This window comes from Phodopus roborovskii, unplaced genomic scaffold (assembly GCF_943737965.1).
Source record: "Phodopus roborovskii unplaced genomic scaffold, PHOROB, whole genome shotgun sequence".
In the NCBI taxonomy this organism is placed as follows: Eukaryota; Metazoa; Chordata; class Mammalia; order Rodentia; family Cricetidae; genus Phodopus; species Phodopus roborovskii.
In genome coordinates this window covers 4,941,910-4,961,045 of record NW_026125278.1, presented here as the reverse complement: position 1 = coordinate 4,961,045, position 19,136 = coordinate 4,941,910, and the positions used below count along the sequence as shown (strand labels likewise).

General features: G+C 43.1%; 1 protein-coding gene across 1 annotated transcript in view; it reads right to left on the bottom strand.

Moving 5' to 3' along the window:
- Window positions 1-527: 527 nt before the first annotated feature.
- The window catches only part of Znhit6 (zinc finger HIT-type containing 6), a 39,044-nt gene continuing 20,435 nt past the window's right edge, over window positions 528-19,136 (bottom strand). The window contains exons 6-10 of the mRNA XM_051195856.1: window positions 17,256-17,324; window positions 16,345-16,425; window positions 14,771-14,848; window positions 4,376-4,500; window positions 528-698 (exon numbers count right to left, since the gene is read on the bottom strand). Coding sequence (XP_051051813.1) covers window positions 658-698; window positions 4,376-4,500; window positions 14,771-14,848; window positions 16,345-16,425; window positions 17,256-17,324 — 394 coding nt within the window. The 3' untranslated portion in view covers window positions 528-657. The remainder of the gene's footprint in view (window positions 699-4,375; window positions 4,501-14,770; window positions 14,849-16,344; window positions 16,426-17,255; window positions 17,325-19,136) is intronic.

Sequence of the window (19,136 nt, the reverse complement as noted above, 5' to 3'; positions counted from 1 at the left end):
TTTTCTTTAGATGTAGCACAATACAGCAGCAAGCTGGTCATCACCGTGTCCCTGTACAGCAACCAGAGCCAGCTGGGAATGGACGGGACGCAGAACTGGTGAGAAGTCATCAATGATAACTCAGTGTGGAGCTGCAGCTCTCTAACTGAATGTACAGTGATTCGTGTTTATATCACCTTCTCTTTAGCCTGGGAGCGTCTCAAATGTGAGGTGTCTTAAGAGGGTTACATATAAACCAAACACGAGGATGGTCAACCCTTGGCCGAGTTCTTCTCCTTGGCTAGACCTTTGCCGAGTGGCATTCTCTTCACTGAGGCACAACCACGCAGGAGGCCATCTTTGTGGCTGACACAGGTGACCCTTGGGTTTGGTCTCGTCGCCCTAACAATAGAAATGTTTCAGCGTACAGGGTAAGCATCCTGAAGCCTAGTGAGGACTCCACTAATCAGGTACGTGAGGGCCTCATCCGTGAGGGAGCCTTTGTAGTTCGTTCATTCAAAAGGTGACAAAATGCACTTTTTTCAAAAGACAGTTATATTGTTTAATTTCCTTTTAGACAAACAACACATTCCAACCATCCTCTGAGAGTACCCAGTCACCCAACTGTCCATCCACACACCACCTTCTCAACCATCTGGGAACTTCTTCCACAGGTGCTCAATTTCCATCGCCAAGCTTCTGGGTAGATTCGCTTTTCACTGGAAAAAACCATGTAAACATACGGTCAAATGTTTATACTGCTGAGTCTGTTTTGTTTTCTCTTCATCTCTCCTCCCTTCTGATGCATAGCAACAGCACTCCTCACAGGGACAGACAAACCATGTCATGTCCCTGGCAGCCAGGAAACACAATTCTGGACGCAGTAAATAGAGAAACGATACTTATACTTAGACAGTGACAGTTCTATTTTGTGACTTTGGAAGACTTGAGAACAGACCTCGGGGCTCAGTTATGACCCCACATTCACGACAGCATTACCGCACAGCCTACCCACACAGCTGGAAAATATTTTTACATATGTGTAATTTTTTTTTTTAAAGTTAAGAGTGAGTCTGTGAATGCATGTGGGCTGACAGCAGACTGGCCACAATGGACGCCTCTGAGGCTCCTGTCATGCTGAGGTCAGCCTCCATGACCAAGACGCAAACAACCTCTGTCCCATCCTCCCCCCCCCCCCCCCCGGTTTGTCCCATAGTGCGTAGTGCACTGAGCCCTGTACTGCACATTACCCTGATCTTATATATGATGAAACCAACAGGAAGTAGCACACTGAAACTCTTTAACAGCTCTTACGGTTAAAATATGACTTGGGACTGCAGAGATGCTCCTCCGGGTTAAGGATACTCACTCTCTGCTCCCTCAGAGAACTAAGCTTGGTTGCCAACACCCACCTGTGCAGGAGACGCTTACAACTGCCGTAATTTCAGCCCTAGGGGACCTGCCATACTCTTTTGGCCTTTGAGAACACTGTATGTAAGTATGCACAGGCACACATGTACACACTGAAATAAAACTACATTTTTAAAACACAATAAAACAGATTATTTTTCTTAAAGGTTATACTGCTTGTTTCCATGAGGTAGAGAAGGAAAAGAAAGCTCAGGGAGGATGCACACGGGTTGGAAATGTAAGCGTGGACCTCTGTCTCATATTCCAACTGTCTGTCGAGTTCCCCGGGTTCATTTAGATCTATGGTTGTATTGCAACCAAAACAGCATTCGGTTAAGTCCTTCTTATGTGGCAGAATGTTGCCACTTCAGGCAGCCTCCGTCTTGGGAGTTTTTACAAACCCAGGAGAACCTGTCAAGTTGCTCTGAGATCCTACTTCACCCTCCGGCTTCCTCTACAGGGGTCTGTCATGGCACACTGCACACACAGCTTAGCTGTGCTTGTAAGTGTCTGAGCCTCGTCCTCACCTACACGATAAAAGGGAAGACGAGAAGAAGGTTGAGGAAGAATGGGGGAGGGAACTCAATGAAAGGACTGACACATGAAAGGTGCCCTGAGGAAATGGCACCGCGTAATGAGGGCTCCATAGCCATGAAGCACTCACCCTCTCCTTCGCCCACTCAAGCTGACTTCACAGGGCTTCGTCCTCACAAGACAGCGCAGCCTGCTTCCTAAGTCTGTTCCTGCAGCCGGCTCAGTAGCGCACGCGCACACTGATCTCAGTATTCTCCACAGCCCCATGGGATTCAAAGTGTGTGTGTGTGTGTGTGTGTGTGGTGGTAACTAACCAGCACTTTCCTCTCCTGCCTAGCACAGTTAACCCTTTTCATTCCTTAAAAAGAGAAGGAAGGACAAATAAACAAGCAAACACCCCATTGCCTATTAATGTAGACGGACTTAATTATGGCGACTACAAACAAACATTGTAACAACCATCAATTGGAGACATTTTTACAACCCCCCCCATCAAAACTCTATTCTCAGAATAAAAATGCAACCTTTTTTTTTTTTTTGAAAACACCTTTGGAGAGATCAAAAATTTCAAGGCTTTCCAAAGAAAATGCTGTTTTTATAGGACTCCCTCCCCCAAGTCATGGGGCTACCTTGCAGAATATCAATGCTACAGGACTATACAAAGAGACAAGCACCTTGATGTGCTCAGAAGAATAAATGCATGCCCACAGACCCGCCCTTCCTGTTAAGGGGCATGCACTGAGTATGTGACAGCTCTGGTAGCCCAGGATTGTTGAATTCTGTCAGACTTTCTTTACAGCAGTCCTAGACAACCATTTACATAAGAGTCAACTATGTGTGTGCCTGTAAATGAGCCCAGAGGAAAGCAACAGACTCCTTGAGGTTATAGGCTGAATTAGCCTTTCTCACAGCTTCATCCCAGGAAGCCTTACTTGAACACGTTATTCCTAAACAAGGTGAAAGAGGATCTGTGTGCTGTTTGTTTACACAGCCCATGTTTGCCCTGGCTACTAACTCACCCAACAGCTTTCCCCGAAACCAACATCCACAAGTCTTAACACTATGCTAATCGTGTTGAAGAAAAAGTACGTTTTACAAAGTTTAAAAAAGGAAAAGTGGTTACTTAAAACTGAAACTCCTAATTTGAGAAAATCGGCTATCCTCAAATTGTGAAAAACAAAGATAAGAATAAATGTAAGGCTTAGAGACTCATAATTTGTTATTAAAAAACTCTACATTTGCTAATTAGAACTTCGTTTCATGATGTGGCACTGGAAATAGCTTGGAAAAGCTTACTAGTTTTACCAAGGAAGAAAGAAATGAAACATATACACATGGAGAAAACACCTCACAAACAGGCCACAAACTATCCAAACATATAGATTCACGTGAAAGCCTTTGGTGTCTGCTGCAATGCAGCTTGGCCTGTACACACTGTTTCTCAGCTAACTGTTATCTAGGAGTGATTACTGACCAGCTTTGACCGAGCCCCACACTCCCGTGATATACAACACAATCAGGTCACCCTGATCAACGGCTGGGCAGTAGGGAAGCGACTTTCAGTCACCGAACAGCCACAGCACCACTTCCAACACCACCACGTTCTAGTACCTTCTCACACGGCCAAGAGGCAGAAGAAGCAGGAGATAAACCGGCGAGCCACGGCACAAGCTCAGTGCGCAGCCCGGACTTTAAACACAGTCCCTCAGCTGCAGCCCTTGCTAGAAGGGAGGATAAAAAAACCCAGCGATTTCTCATTTCTGTTGTGTAATAACCCCGTTTTTCACCGTGAAAACATTATTACTTTCATTGGTTAGTAAAGAGCTGACAGGCTGCTGGCTAGGCAGGATCTTTGGGGCAGAGAGAACGCTGGGAAAAAGGAGGAGTCTCAGAAGTCTCTAGAAAATGTGGAAAGCAACAAGATGAACTTGCCCTGTTGAAAAAAGGTATTGCCATGTAGCAGAGCACAGATAAGAAAGATGGGTTAATTTAAGTTGTAATAGCTTGTTACTAACTAGCTATTGTCTAACCATTTGTAATTAGTATTATAATTAATAAAATAACAATATAATTATAATAGTATATAAATGAATGTATAATCAATATTATTAAGTCCCCGTGTGGTTATTTGGGAGTCAGTTGACGGGACAGAGCTGACTGGTGGTCCCAACAAAAAACCCCACCTACAGTTTTCAGGAGATAGTAAATTATATGTGCACAGTGCTAATAAAGTCAAATACCCTTTTGAGCAGGACACGTTGACCCAGCCCACCACTCAGTGTCATGAGTGTGGTGCTGTCCAGTGGTTGGGAAGGGCACTACCCACTTGATACTTTATAGTATCAGCTGCTGTGCACTGAAAATTCTCTTACATCTATAACACGCAGACAACACATAAAAGCAGCCATTTAACTGCTGGTCTCTCTAGGAAGGGAAGGACAAACGCGCTTACCTTGGTGAAGAAGTTGCATGTCATTACTAGATCCTTTCAATACCACGTGCAAAGTTGGATATTCAATGATCACTTTGTTCCTCAAATTGTCTAAAAGACTTTTGTTAGGATCCAGTTCATAATACCTTAAAGGATAAAAAAAAACCTTAAAATTTAAGTTAACCTTTTTTCCTGTTCCTCTCCCCACTTCACACGGGTCTCTCTGTGTACCCCTGGCTGTCCTGGAAGTCACTCTGTAGACCAGGCTGGCCCTGAACTCACAGAGATCCACCTGCCTCTGATTCTCAAGTGCTGGAAGTAAAGGCGTGCGCCACCACTGCCTGGCTAAATTATTCTTAAAGAAATATACCAAAGACTCTCATAAAGGTTTTAAAGGCTGTAAACATTAACTCAGGAGTAATTCCTTAGTACAAGTTGTAAGGAACCAGGCAAAAGGGTTACTACTATAGAGGTCTTGAAAAGAAACCGCAAGTGCCTATAACTCAACGCTCGAGGAGCTGAGGCCAGAGGCCAGTGACTCTGAGGCTACACATGTCCCTCTGGGTTACACCTTGAGACCCTGTGTCAAGAGGTCAACATAACAACAAATAACCAAAATGTGGACCAAGCAGGGTGTGTTGGTACATACATCAACACCACCTTCTTGGGAGGCTGAAGCAGGAGGATCCTAAGTTTGAGCCTAGACTAGGCAATGGCTGCAAACTGCCACATTTAGAAAAAAGATATTGGCCATTTGAAAAAACATAGTCCAAGTCCCTAGTTTTCATATAGACTAAGAAATGAACAGTTTTATATAAAAAAAATCAACATTCAATGCATCATGAACTTTTCTTTGACAGATAAAATCCAAATTCCTCAAATCTATTTACTGAACTTGAAAAGAATAACTGGCTATGAAATACTCTTGTAAAGTCAACTCTACTTATAACCGGTTCCCAGGAGTTTACATTGCCAGGCAACTAAATTTGATTTGTCTTCATTGTGATACTTCAACAGTTTTGGTTTCTGATCTCGATAAAAGTGAGAGATATATGAATTTAAGAATTAGCTATTCCATGGTAAAATGACATAGCTAACAATATACAACAGTTAATTAGCAACACACACTAAGGAGTAAAATTCTCAAGTTCTGTAAGATGAAGTGGACCGGAGGTGTGCCATCCTGAAGTCTGGCTTGCTTCTTTCTGACCGTGTGTCAACTAATGTACTCATGGTGTGTGTGCTGGCATGTGAGCGTCATTTTAGGTCAAGAAGAGGTTCACCGGTGCCATCCTTTTTACCAATGGCATACAGCACTCATAGGCGAAAGCCACATCCATGTGAAGAGTCTACTAACTGTAATCCCACTGTTCTCCACTCAAAAAAGCACAGTAGGGCCAGGAGGAATGGCTCGGCACTTAAAAAGTACTTGATGTCCTTGTGGAGGACTTGGGTTTGGTTCCCATCTGCTACACGGGGTGGCTCCTAACTACCGGTAACTCTAGCTCCTCTGACTTCCACAGGCACCTGCACGCACACACCCAAACAAATGCACATACTTAAAATAATAAAAACAAATCTTAAAAAGAAAGCATCCTGGAGTATGAAGGCTCGAGCAAAGATGTCACTTGGATGCAGCATAACCTGCTATAATCTAGAGTAAACCACTGGCAAGCTTTGGCATTTCTCTATTGTCCTATGCAGCACGGGAAACGGTGCTTTTGAAAAAGGCAAAGCTAAGCCGACTATGTTAGCATGTCTTCCTCAGAGGATGACTGTGAGGGAGCAAGTGGAAAAGGAAACCTGTGTGAGCTTCTCTATCGGCTCTTCTCTGAAATCCAAGGATTCATTTTAGAATCACAGAATGTTAAAAGAAGCATGGGATGCAAACTAACTACATTTCTGCACCAGCATCTGTGTTCACAGACCATAGAAGGCACACACCATTCCCTCCCGGGGAACAGAAGACAGATGTACAGAAAATATTTTACAAAAAGGCTTTACAACTTTCAAACATTATTTCCCTTAAAATTAAGCAACAAACATGGGGCTGGAGAGATGGCTCAGAATTGTACTCACTGCTCTTAGAGAGGACCTGGGTTCTATTCCCAGAACCCACAGAGCAGCTCTCAACTGTAACTGCTCTTCCAGGAGATCTGATGCCCTCTTCTGACCTCTACCAGAATTGCATACACGTGGAACAGTATATGCATGCAGGCAAAACACTCATTTATATACATAAAATTAAAAAGCAACAATTAAAAATAAACCCCGAAGGGCCTGATGGCACATGCCTTTAACCCAGCACTTGGGACGCAGAGGCAGGCAGCTCTCTGTGAGTTCAAGGCCAGCCTGGTTTACAGAGTGAGTTCCAGGACAGCCAGGACTGTTACAGAGAAACCCTGTCTCAAAAAACCAAAATCCAAACAAACAAACAAACTCCCACGCCAAACAAACAAAAACCCCTAGTCTCCAAAAGTATTTGATAAATTAATGCATAGTACAGAGCAGTACAAACTGAACTTTACACACAGTTGAAACAGCTCATCTCCTATGTTTAATCCTAACCACAAGGCTTCCGCTGAGGAATTTCACAAATGAAGGGATGTTTCTACCATTTCAGTTTTTCTGACAGATAATTTTCCATGTATAGCCAATAGTTTCAGTATTTCAACTCACTTTATAGCACTCAATCTGCACTTGGTTGCTTTAGATTGCCAAAGCCACATGGGACTCAATCCCCAATATTATTGCTGATACAGTATATATAAAACATGCTCCCATAAAAGGAATGTTTTTTCATGGTCTTTGATTGCTTTTAACTATCTTCTTACTATTGATAACTTATAAACTATCTTTTATTTTAATCTTTCTATCAATAAGTTGGGAAAGAGTGCCATTAATAACACATTGTTTAAGAACAATTCTGAATTAGAACTTAGACTTACATAATTCAGAATTAAAAAGTAAGGTCTAAGTTGCTGGCTTCTAAAGGCATTTCAACCGATAGGTCAACTATAAAGACATGCTAAACACTCTATTTGATATTATATACACACCCAGAAGTGCCTTTCAGTGGTAAAAGGCAGTGTCCTGTGGAATAGCATCCTGTCTTCAAACGACCCCCATCCCACTCCCAGGGAGAAAGGCTATCAAATACATGTGGAGTCAGCATTTTGTGGAGTGGGAATTTAAATGAAGTAGTAAGTGTACAGCCCTCGCTCTACCAGCTGAGCTGAGCTATGAAGGGGAGCACAGAACTAAGTCTAAAAGGGATCAAGTCCTGCTCTGCCACTCACTGCAATACGATTTTGGATAAATCACTTCAGTTTTTAATTGTTTACTTGGCGTGTGCACATGATATGGTTGCTGTACATGTATGTGTGTACAGTCGTCACCTTCCAACTTGTTTGAGACAGGGTCTCTCTGTTGTCTGTTGTGGCATACAACATACTAGCTAGTCCCAGGGCATCTAGGAGTCCTCCTCTGCTGCCCATCTCAGTAATGTGAGCACGGGGATCTCAGGCACGAGATATTGGCCGCCTTTCCCAGAGTGCCAGGGACTCAGGCCTATGCAGTAAGCGCTCTGCCCACTAAGCATCTCCTTGGCCCTACTGAAATGGTGATGACATTAAGTTATGAGTGCTTAGTGACAAAACAGACTACTAGTGCAGACTCAAGTGGTGGGCACAGCTTTCCATCTGAATACAATCACAGGACCAAGTCCCTAGATGCCCTTATTAAGACAGAGATGCTCATGTAGGCATCAGGCACATTTTTGTTTGTTACATTTTACCTAAGCGTAAGAATATGACTTCCAGAACTACCTCCAAACCACAATTGTACTGTCATGTTTATTTTTAAGGATCTAAAAGTACTCAAAATGCTTCTGTTTCCAACATCCTGAGGCAAGTTTTAATAGTTCAATTTTGCCTCTATTAAAACACTCAGACTCAGCTCCTTTGTAAGCCATTAGGGTCACCAAATCCCAAAGGACAGCTTTATCTTTCTGAAATTTCTACACTCTGTCACTTCCATCAGCACGGCTCTGCTGCCCGAGGATAAACTACTTAGGTTTGGAAGAATCATGGTCCCGACATTTGCATTCCCTCTTACTCAGGGACACTTCAGACTCAGACGTTTCTTCTTGTTCTTGCTCAACCTCCCCTGGACCAGCTGACCCTGCTCGCAGCAGCTGCACGGGGCATCAGCAGGGCTCGCTCAGGAGGCTCAACAGGTGTCACAGGGGCTGATGCTCAATAAGGTCCCGATCCTCAAGCACGACCTTGGTTCTGTTCCCATCTTTCAAAGAGGCCAACTTCTTCACCTTCTCCGTCTGCCCCAGCAAATTAGGACAGCAGGCCTTTACTCTTCACTCTCAGGAGGAGATTTTAAAAGCTGGCCAGGAGCAACCCAGGCAATGAAACTGCAGACCACCACCATTCCACTCCCTAAAATATGTAACAACCAGTTCAACTTTCCCCAGATGTAACAACAGTTTAATAGGTGACTCAAGTCCAGTATTTTTCCACTACAAAATAAGGTCACTGAACGAGGCGATCACAGCTGTAAAACTTAAGTTTTGATATGTTATCCGCCAAAGGTAGAAGAGCATAACTTATGTTCCAGTAGAGTTGTATCATTTCTCAATTTAGGCTTCTTGGTTAAAAGTGTAACTGATTTATTCCAAAAGTACAAAATTGAACCTCTGACTTTTTGGAAAACAAAAACTAACAAACAAAAAAAAACAAGCAAAAAAGACCCCCTAAGGCTTAATACAGTATAAATCTGTTCAATGTTAACTGGTAGCTAAATGTTTTTTAAAGTATGGCTCATTCTAAAATAATGAATTCTATAAGATACTGGAATAGATTTTGTTTGTATATTTTAAAATCTTACTGTTTTGAGGTTTATATTTATTTTCCCCTTCTTATTAGCTACTTAAGAATTTCGATCATGTGCATCCCTTCTGTCACCCCAGATCCACCCTCCTCCCCGCCCACCCAACTTTGTATCACCTTCTTTTTTAAACTGATGAGGAGGGGCACGGGTTGACAGAAAGAAAGGAAGGGGCTGCTAAGACTATCTGGGGAGGCAGGCACAGCTGCCAGCTAAACCTGATCAAGTGAGATGAATTAAGTCCTCAAAAGGGATCACTGACTCAGGTCTGACAATGGGGAACCTGCATAAGACCAAACTAGACTCCTTTAATATAGGTGACAATGGTGTGGCTGGACACAGGTCCAAGATCTAACTCTAATGCACAGACTGACTTAGTGGAGCCCATTCTATATGGAGAGATACCTTGCTCAGCCTAGACACGGGGTATCGGGGGTGGAGAGGTGCCTTGGTCCTGACTTAACGAGATGATGGGACAGACTTAGTAGACTTCCTAGGGGAGGCCTTACCCTCTGTGGAGCAGATGGGGGGGGGGGAGTGGAGGGAGTGGGAGGGAGAGCTGGGATTGGAATGCAAACAAACACACAAACAAACAAGTAATTAAATAAAAAGTTCTCAGAAGGATGGCCTTTGACTATCTAATAGTAAAAGGAAAGCTCCCAATCCCCAAAGGAAAAAAATCAGGAGAACCTCCCCTTGAAGTTTTCACAAAGAAAAGATATCAATTTATCTAAAGTGTGTGGGGGGTATCTTAACTCTTAATGTAACTAAAAATGATTTAAAATATTTAATAATAAATATTTAAAGATTTAAATTAAAAAAGTGCAGCCTTAATTAATCTTAATGAACTAGGACATAAGTCTGAAACCTGTCCCTGACAACGTGTTACTTCAGAGAAAGCATACGCCACACTGGGCTCTCGTTAAGATGGCTTCCATCTGACACATCAAGAACTGATGCACCTAACTACTTAAAAGGATATAAAACCTTGTGGTTGTATCATTTTTCCACCCAGCCATCTCACTTCCTGTCCGTCTGTACAGACCTCCAGACCTTTATGGTTAGCTAGTGACAATTTCCACCCTCTGATCTTCAGACATGCGTTATTCATACAAACAAGATTATCACCATGGGCATTGGCGGCACACGCCTTTAGTCCCAGCAGAGGCCATAATCTCATAAGGAGTAGCACTCTTAGGAGGTGTGGCTTTGTAGGAGTGGGTGTGGCCTTGCTGGAGGAAGTGTATCACTGAGGGGGTGGGCTTTGAGGCCTCATAATGCTCAAGCCATGCCCAGTGTCTCAGACCACTTCCTGCTGCCTGTGGGTTACGATGTAAGAACTCACTCACCTCTCCAGTCCCATGTCTGTCCGCATACTGCCTTGTCTCCCACTATGATGACAATGAATTGACCCTGAAGAGTAAGCACGCCACCCCAATTAAATGTTTTTCTCTGTCAGAGCTGCCATGATCATGGTGTCTCCAGAGCAATAGAAACCCCAACTAAGACAAACCTCAAATGAGTTAAAAATTCCTTAACAGCAGGAGTTAGCAATGTACGGCAACAGCTCAAATGCAGCCCACTGTTTTTTGTGTATTTTCCTAAGACACAGTCATGTTTGTTCATCTACATAGTCTATAATTGTTTATGGGCTATAAATGTACAAAAAATTAATATTTCATTAATTTCTTAGTGTGTCTGTACAAATGTCTAGAAGACAGAGGTTATCTAGGTTGACAGATTGTCCTACAGGTGCTGTCCACATTGTTTTTGAGACAGGATCTCTCACTGGCCTGAAGCTCACCAAATAAGCTATCCTGACCAGCCAGCAAGCCCCTGTGGCCCATCTCTGCCTCCCTGGCACTGGGATTACAAGTGTACATTATAACACCCAGCCTCATATGAAAGTGAGTTCTGGGAAATGAATTCAGGTTGTCATGCTTACACAAGTTATTTTAATTGACTGAGCCCTCTCGTGACCCCCACTCTGGGAAAGCCATTGACGCAGTAGTAGGAAAAATAAAGATGAAGGTACCTAAAGCAGTTGTTATCTTAAAAAAAACGAGTTTAGCATCACACAGACTGCTTGAATGCAATGAAATACATGACATGGTTATAAGGATGCTAAAGATGTATGAAAAGTATAAACAGTTTTTGAAGCTCAGAGAATAAGGAAAACAATGGGTGCCATAGAAGATACTGCTAAGCACTAATCTAGCTTGAGGGACAGAGAGAAGACATCGGCAAGACTCACTATGGAGGATAATGTATAAAGAAGGATGGCAAGTGAGACATTGTCAATGATGCGTGTGTCCAAGGTTTTATGTTTACAAGACTGTCAGTAACAGGGTGAGAACCACAATCTGCTGATTGTTTACTAAATGCCAGGATCACCCCACTGCACATACGCAAGACAACACACACACAGACGACATGGCTGTGGTGTAGTGACGGGCAGACACACTGAGCTTTAGATTTAATGAGGCATGCTAGCTAGTAAAGACAGCTGGAGACCAAGTCTGGGTATTTGGGAGAAGGACACCAAGTCCATCTAGATCCAGGAGCCACTTGTACAGACATTAACAGTTGCTGACATCTTACATAGCTTCTGAAAACCTCACAGTGTTCCAAGACCCATTTTATTTGGAAAGAAATGTAAACCAATACCACTGAGTATCTGCACCCTAAGGTGAGCAGTCAGCTAGAGGACAGCTAACTCTGACCTTACTATACTTCTTAGAAGAAATTATTAGCTAAAAGAAGCTATTACTTAAAAAATATGGTGACAAACATAGGCAACCGCCAGTCATGTGGAACTTTCATTGAGAAGACATTTCCTCCTTTTATCAAGGAAATAATCTCCAGGAAGCTAAAAACCAAAACAAACTGAAATGTCAAGCTTTTATATTCATGTCACTCTAGTATGATGCAAAACTAGATGTAATTTTGCCAAGTCAAAATATCTGAATATGTATTTATTGAGAATGATAAATATAACATTTGGCCTATAAGGTCTAATGTGGAATGTTTTAATGTAAAATAAACAGGTCTATAAGTTCTCTGAAAATTATAAACTCTTGAAAGACAGTATTATTTTCTCTTACTGGAATGCACTCTCCTAAAGGATCTTATCACATGACTAATAAACACAGCTGCAGATAATGAGATATACCAGAAAGCCCAGCCCACCCTGCTGTGACGGTCTAAATCTTCCCAACTTAACTGGTCTCAAGGTTCCTGACTGATCTATGTGGAACCTGCCCTGACTCTCCTGACTGCTCTATGTAGAACCTGCCCTGACTCTCCTGACTGCTCTATGTGGAACCTGCCCTGACTCTCCTGACTGCTCTATGTGGAACCTGCCCTGACTCTCCTGACTGCTCTATGTGGAACCTGCCCTGACTCTCCTGACTGCTCTATGTGGAACCTGCCCTGACTCTCCTGACTGCTCTATGTGGAACCTGCCCTGACTCTCCTGACTGCTCTATGTGGAACCTGCCCTGACTCTCCTGACTGCTCTATGTGGAACCTGCCCTGACTCTCCTGACTGCTCTATGTAGAACCTGCCCTGACTCTCCTGACTTGTCTATGTAGAACCTGCCCTGACTCTCCTGACTTGTCTATGTGGAACCTGCCCTGACTCTCCTGACTGCTCTATGTAGAACCTGCCCTGACTCTCCTGACTTGTCTATGTGGAACCTGCCCTGACTCTCTTGACTGCTCTATGTAGAACCTGCCCTGACTCTCCTGACTGCTCTATGTGGAACCTGCCCTGACTCTCCTGACTGCTCTATGTAGAACCTGCCCTGACTCTACTGACTGCTCTATGTGGAACCTGCCCTGACTCTCCTGACTGCTCTATGTGGAACCTGCCCTGACTCTCCTGACTGCTCTATGTGGAACCTGCCCTGACTCTCCTGACTGCTCTATGTAGAACCTGCCCTGACTCTCCTGACTGCTCTATGTGGAACCTGCCCTGACTCTCCTGACTGCTCTATGTGGAACCTGCCCTGACTCTCCTGACTGCTCTATGTAGAACCTGCCCTGACTCTCCTGACTGCTCTATGTAAACCTGCCCTGACTCTCCTGAGTGCTCTATGTAGAACCTGCACTGATTCTTGCACCCTGTCCTCTCCCAGGCCCTTCTGCCACTCTGGCATTCTCTCTGCTTTTTCATGGTTATACAAATGGCTAGGGTTAAAGATATTTGCTATCAAAACTCAGCAGGCTGTCCTATATTCTACAATTACCCTTTGACCACATACACTTTGGTTTCCCTGAGCTTTAGAAGTGGGTATTGTGCCAAACAGCGAATTTGACTGGTTTAGTGAGCAACTTACCACCTCCTTTCTTCACCCTCCACAGCCCAATTTACCTGACTTTAAATCCAAGTAGACTCAACCTCATCCCACAGTTGATAAAGGAAGGAGAATGGAAACAATACACCAACCAAACCCAAACCAAACCCAAACCAAATAACCAATAACCAAACCCAGAAGACAAATCATTCCCTTCTGTTTTATGAGTATATTAAAACGATACAGGGTGCCTTTCCTCAGCTCTGGTAAAACTGAATTATCAGGCTAATTGAATAGGTGAGTAGAAAGACGACTATGCCAAGCTGACACCAAAACTTTCTAAAATGAGTATTACTTCATTTTGTAAAAGTAATCTGAGTGTCAATTTGTATATTGTTGCAAATAATAAACAACCCATCCACACAGTCCCTGAAATGGTGACTAATCTCTGCGACTTGCAATTATCTGAGATCAGATAACATATTTTATCCCATATTTTCTTTTCTTTCAGCACAGATTAGCGCTAGGGCTCTGCACACACTAAGCAAGTGCTATACAAAATGAGCCACATCCTGACTTCCTTGCCATGCTCAAGAGCAGGGATTTCTCCTGAGCGTGGGGGCACATGCCTGTAATCCAGGCAGGCAGGCAGGCAGATCTCTGTGAGTTTGAGGCCAGCCTGGTCTACATAGAGTTCCAGGACTACACAGAAACCCTGTCTTGGAAACACAACAAGAGAGCAGGGGTTTTAAGAACTAAGATGGACAGCACTGTCAGGGCCTCCCCCAGCGGCAGAACTCCAGCGCTGATGAGGCATCAATGGAGAGAGCCCAGTGGACCTTCCTGAGCTCAGGGTTAGTCAGGGCAGCCCTCTACGCCTTCCTGTGTGGTGCTCTCTCCATGATCCTGTGTGCAGCGGCCAGCTGCATGTGTGAACTTTGGAATTTCCAAAATTAGAAATGTAAACGTTGGAACTCAGTCATATATTCTTGAAATAAATAGATTTAGAAACTTTTTAGTAGCATGTGAGGTATTTTAAAACAGTCTGACAGGTGATTGCTACCAAATTTAGAAAAATACTTTAGTATTTTTAACTTGAGAGTGATTTTTGTAAGTCTAGATTTTTGTTAACAATCAAACAATTAGTAAGTAGGTACCAACTTAACTTAATCAAGTTACTTAATTATACATAAAGACAAAAAGAGGAAAGCAATCTTACCTTACCAAATTTTGCTGCATATTTTCAACCCTCATTAAAATTTGGACCCCGGTCTGTGAGTGTACGTAGGCTTTCAATCTGAAATAAAACATCACAGAGGAAAAAAAAATAAATGTATTTCAACATAATTTTTATGAAGACTAAACATTTGAGTAGCTAATAATGTTTATAATTAATCTATCTAAGGACAGAGAAAACGGTAAAGATATTTTCTAAGCAAGATGTGAAAGAATATTTCCTTCTCTCTAAATTAAAAGTCTTGTTTTGGCAGTACATGTGCTTAAAAATATAGTTGTGTTAATCCTAGCACTTGGGAGGCTAGCAGATCTCAGTGAATTTGAGGCCAGCTTGGTCTGCAAGGTGAGTTCCAGGACAGCCAGGACTGTTAACACACAGAAACCCTGTCTCAAAAAAACCAAAGGAAAAAAAAGAAAAGAAAATATAGTTGTGTCAGCAAATAGTACAGGAGCAAATGACAACCAGATTATCTATCAATCAAGCTTTAACTGTCAGAGTTGTCCCAAAGACAGCTTGGCTCGTGCATGGCTTGCATGAGTGTGGCTGCCGCTGTCTTCTTCAATATCGAGAAACAACTGGAGCAGACCAGATACTCAGCACCCACCAGGTATAAACTTCAAACCCCAGGGACAGAGCCTGCTGAGAGTAAAGCTGCAGGGTACCCGTCCAGGAGCACTGCAGACCAACTCACCATACTTCCTGCACAAGCACGGCCGTGTATGTCTACACTACGCTAGCCCCTCTGGACTTCATACTTCTCTTTCCGGCTTCCTGACTTCCTATCTACTGTTATTCTCATTCCACTCATGGGAACACCAAAGCATAGTAGAGAAGCAGCTTGTTCTCATCTAGTTAGAACTACTTTAGTGCATACACCCAGGGTGGAACTCCCCACTGAGCTATGCCAGACACCTTTGACCATGCTGTATTTCTGGAGGCAAAGTGGAACCTTATTTAGTTTTGGGAGGACTTGGCTGAAATATAATTTCCTGTCTTTAACAGTTACTAGAAAAGTTTTCAGTTGTAGAATTTATGGTTTAACTTGAAAGTTAAAGGTAAGTCTAAGGGTAAGACTGCAGACTTTAGTCTGAAGGTACTGCAGAGGTTTGAATCTCAGCTTCCTTCGTTAGTAGTCATAGGAAGATACTTACTTAAGGCTCAGTTTCTCTGCCTGTACAATGGGTATGAACCAGTGTCTCCTTATACAGAGTTGCTGTGGTAGATAAATGAATTAACTAATTTTCATGACTGTCTGCTTGAGGAGTGTCTGTGTAAAATGGAGCTAGCAACAATGACCACACTTCACAACACATTTAAACACAGTCACAGCTTCCCATAATAAACACTTTAAACCTTTGCGTATTCTGACATGATCAAGCCTCATGGCCTCAGTTCTTCTAGCCCTGAGGTCCCTGTGGTGGAAGGACAGAGGCTATTCACCAAAGTTTTCACCTCATACATGTTTTGCAGCATGTGTATGCATACGAGTGCACAAACACACATTTAAGTTAACACTTTACATCATGTCAGAAAGGTACACAATTTTTGAAACATACCTTTGACGAATCACAGGATCAGACTTTTCAGGATCGATATAAGGTTTTAGAATTTCATTAATAGTTTTGTCATCTGGTATTCTTTCCAACATAAAAGGAAAATAGTGAAATTAGTTTTTATAATCTGCTACTGTGTTAACTTAAAATTGCTAAATTTGCCAGAAAAACTGAACAAAAGACCCTTTATTTCACTCTTGGCAAAATACAGCATCTAACGTCCTTTCAGGCTAAAATTATGCAGAAGCACAGAAAGGCTTTTAGGAAAGATGTTCTAAGTCTTTAAAAACTGAGAAAAGCTGCAGAGCCCTCTGTGGAAAGTAAGGCCAGCCCTGACTTCATGCTGCTAACAAAATTCTTCACCAACACAACAGTGACAGTTCAAAAGAAAGGTCCTGCATAGTGGGACAGATGCTGAGGAGTCTACCTGACATCAAAGTAGACATCTCCCCAACTCAAGAAACAACACAGCACACAGCTAAGAAAACCTGTGATATTTGAAAATATTCTCTATCAATAAACCTTAACAAGCCTTTATGTCAAATTAGGATATGCATGTATATTTCCATGTATTATGATGTGCACACATGTATGTTTCAGACACATACATACACTATCTTCTGAGGGCTCTAACTCTAATAGTGGAACTTTCCATAGAACAACGCTGGGTTGTCCTCCGTGTCCTGTGTGACCACTCATTCTAAAAAAGAGTTTTCAGACCTCCTGATCCAGATCACACACCCCCCTCCTTAAACCCGTGCCCCATGTCCAGATAATCACTGGCACTGGGCGTTAACATGTTCCCTTTGGGTTCTCCCATCTGTAGACATTCCTGACACGGATGCTACTTAGAGCCCTGCTTTTAACTCAGAGCCTTGAAGGAAAGCATCATACTGGCCAGTGGTGGCTCCTACCTTTTTTCTGTGTACTCGGCTTGACTCTGAGGGAACTGGAGCTTTACGTGCCAACAGAACTGCTGCTTCCTAGGAGAGAACAATGAGACCGCATGAAGGAAAGGTCCAAGTCAGGACCAAGGTCTCACTCTAAGGTTCCCTCTACTTGCTCTCAGAGTTCCAACTACCGCTGTCTTTGGGGCTTCCTAGAGTAATGCACTTGTAAGGGTGGGTAAGAGGAAAGAACAGAAGTGAGCCCGTTCTGGTCCCAGGAACATTTGTTTTCTGGAATGAGAAGGTGATTTCTCATAGCAGGGGCTCCTGAGATTGCTGAGCTTGAGCTTGGAGTTTACAATCATTTCCCCATGATTAAACACTGAGCCGGAGTCCTCGCCTGACTGGTCTAGAAAGCAGGTGAATGAAGTGTTGTCCGGTTGAGTCCAGCTGGCTGCACACGCACTTGTGAGGCATGACTGAGTGCATTCAGTGCAAAACAGGACACAACAAGCTGGTTGCTAAGCAAAATGCAGTGAGTTCCTTTGCTTTCCACCTAAACTTTGGTTTGATATAGGACCTAATGCTCGCTTTTAGAAAATGATCACATACCCTACTCACCATAGCTAAAATCACACAACAAAATTAAATAAAAAAAAAAGAAAGGATACTACTGTTCAGAGTATGACTCTCAGAAATATAAATCTTTTCCCTGAAGCAATGGCTTTGCATGTACCTCCTTTTCCTTTGGAAACAGGACCTCAGGACCTCACTGTGCAGCCAGCCCTGCTAGCCTAGGACACTTGCTATGTGGGACACTTAGTCCTTGAACTCAGAGGTCAGCTTGCCTACTGGGTGACAGCTGGACTACATGTGTTTCCTTGTCCTAGCAGAAAACTTTTACCATCCACTTATTGTATCTCTTCTAGACAATGATCAGCATTTTTTTGGGGGGGGGAACTGATGCTGTAGGAGGACCCCCAAATCTCTAACTCCCACACCTGACAGATTTCTCTGTGTAATAAATATGCACAACCTTAGCAGTACACCTTCCACCAAGCGTTTACACCCTTTGGTCAGGATCCTGAAAAAAATGTACGGATTGTTTGTGTTTACAGTGCCATTACTATACAAGAAGAGCGCTCAGTTAAGTTCAGTTTGGTTTTTTCTTAGCTAGAACGTCAAAAAGCACGTGATCAATGTTGAAGCCCAATGTCCAGTCTCTAGGAGACAGACCTTTTACAAAGATCTGTGCAAATACAGCAGTTACGAGTTCTAAGTAGACAGTTGTAGCAATGGCATGCCCCTTCACTGCTGACTGATGCCACTGGCCCCTTCTCTCAAGACTTCTAATGGGACTGAAATCTGTGGCCATAACTGATAAGCAACTGTTAAGTAACAGATGCACACGGGCAATCAAACCTCTTCTGCAGAACTGCTCCCCAAATTTCATAATTTATATGATATATAGATGACGCAAAATACGTACATATACCACAACCAGAATGCTACCTGCCATCGTCTAGAGGCAGACTAATTTAACTAGGCTAGTTCAGGGTTTATCAATCGTGGCAGTGGCAACTTCTTCCGCCAGCCACGTCTCTGTCCCACAAACCCACTCTCCCTGCCTGGGTGAGCCACTAGATGTTCTAAGGACTGAGGGGACTGGAAATGCCCCCAAGCATCCCCAGTGTCTCTGGGAGGCAAAACCACTGTGAGAGAATATGGGGACAGGGTTATCATTGATCCTCAGTCCCTTCGGATGCATCAGGGATACTGCTCAGCAAACACAACCAAACACCTCCGACAACAATAGGAAGATTGCATACCTGGCATATCTACCTTCTCAAGAATGAAATACCACATTCTACAGAACTTAATTAATCCAAGGCACTTGTTTACAGTTGA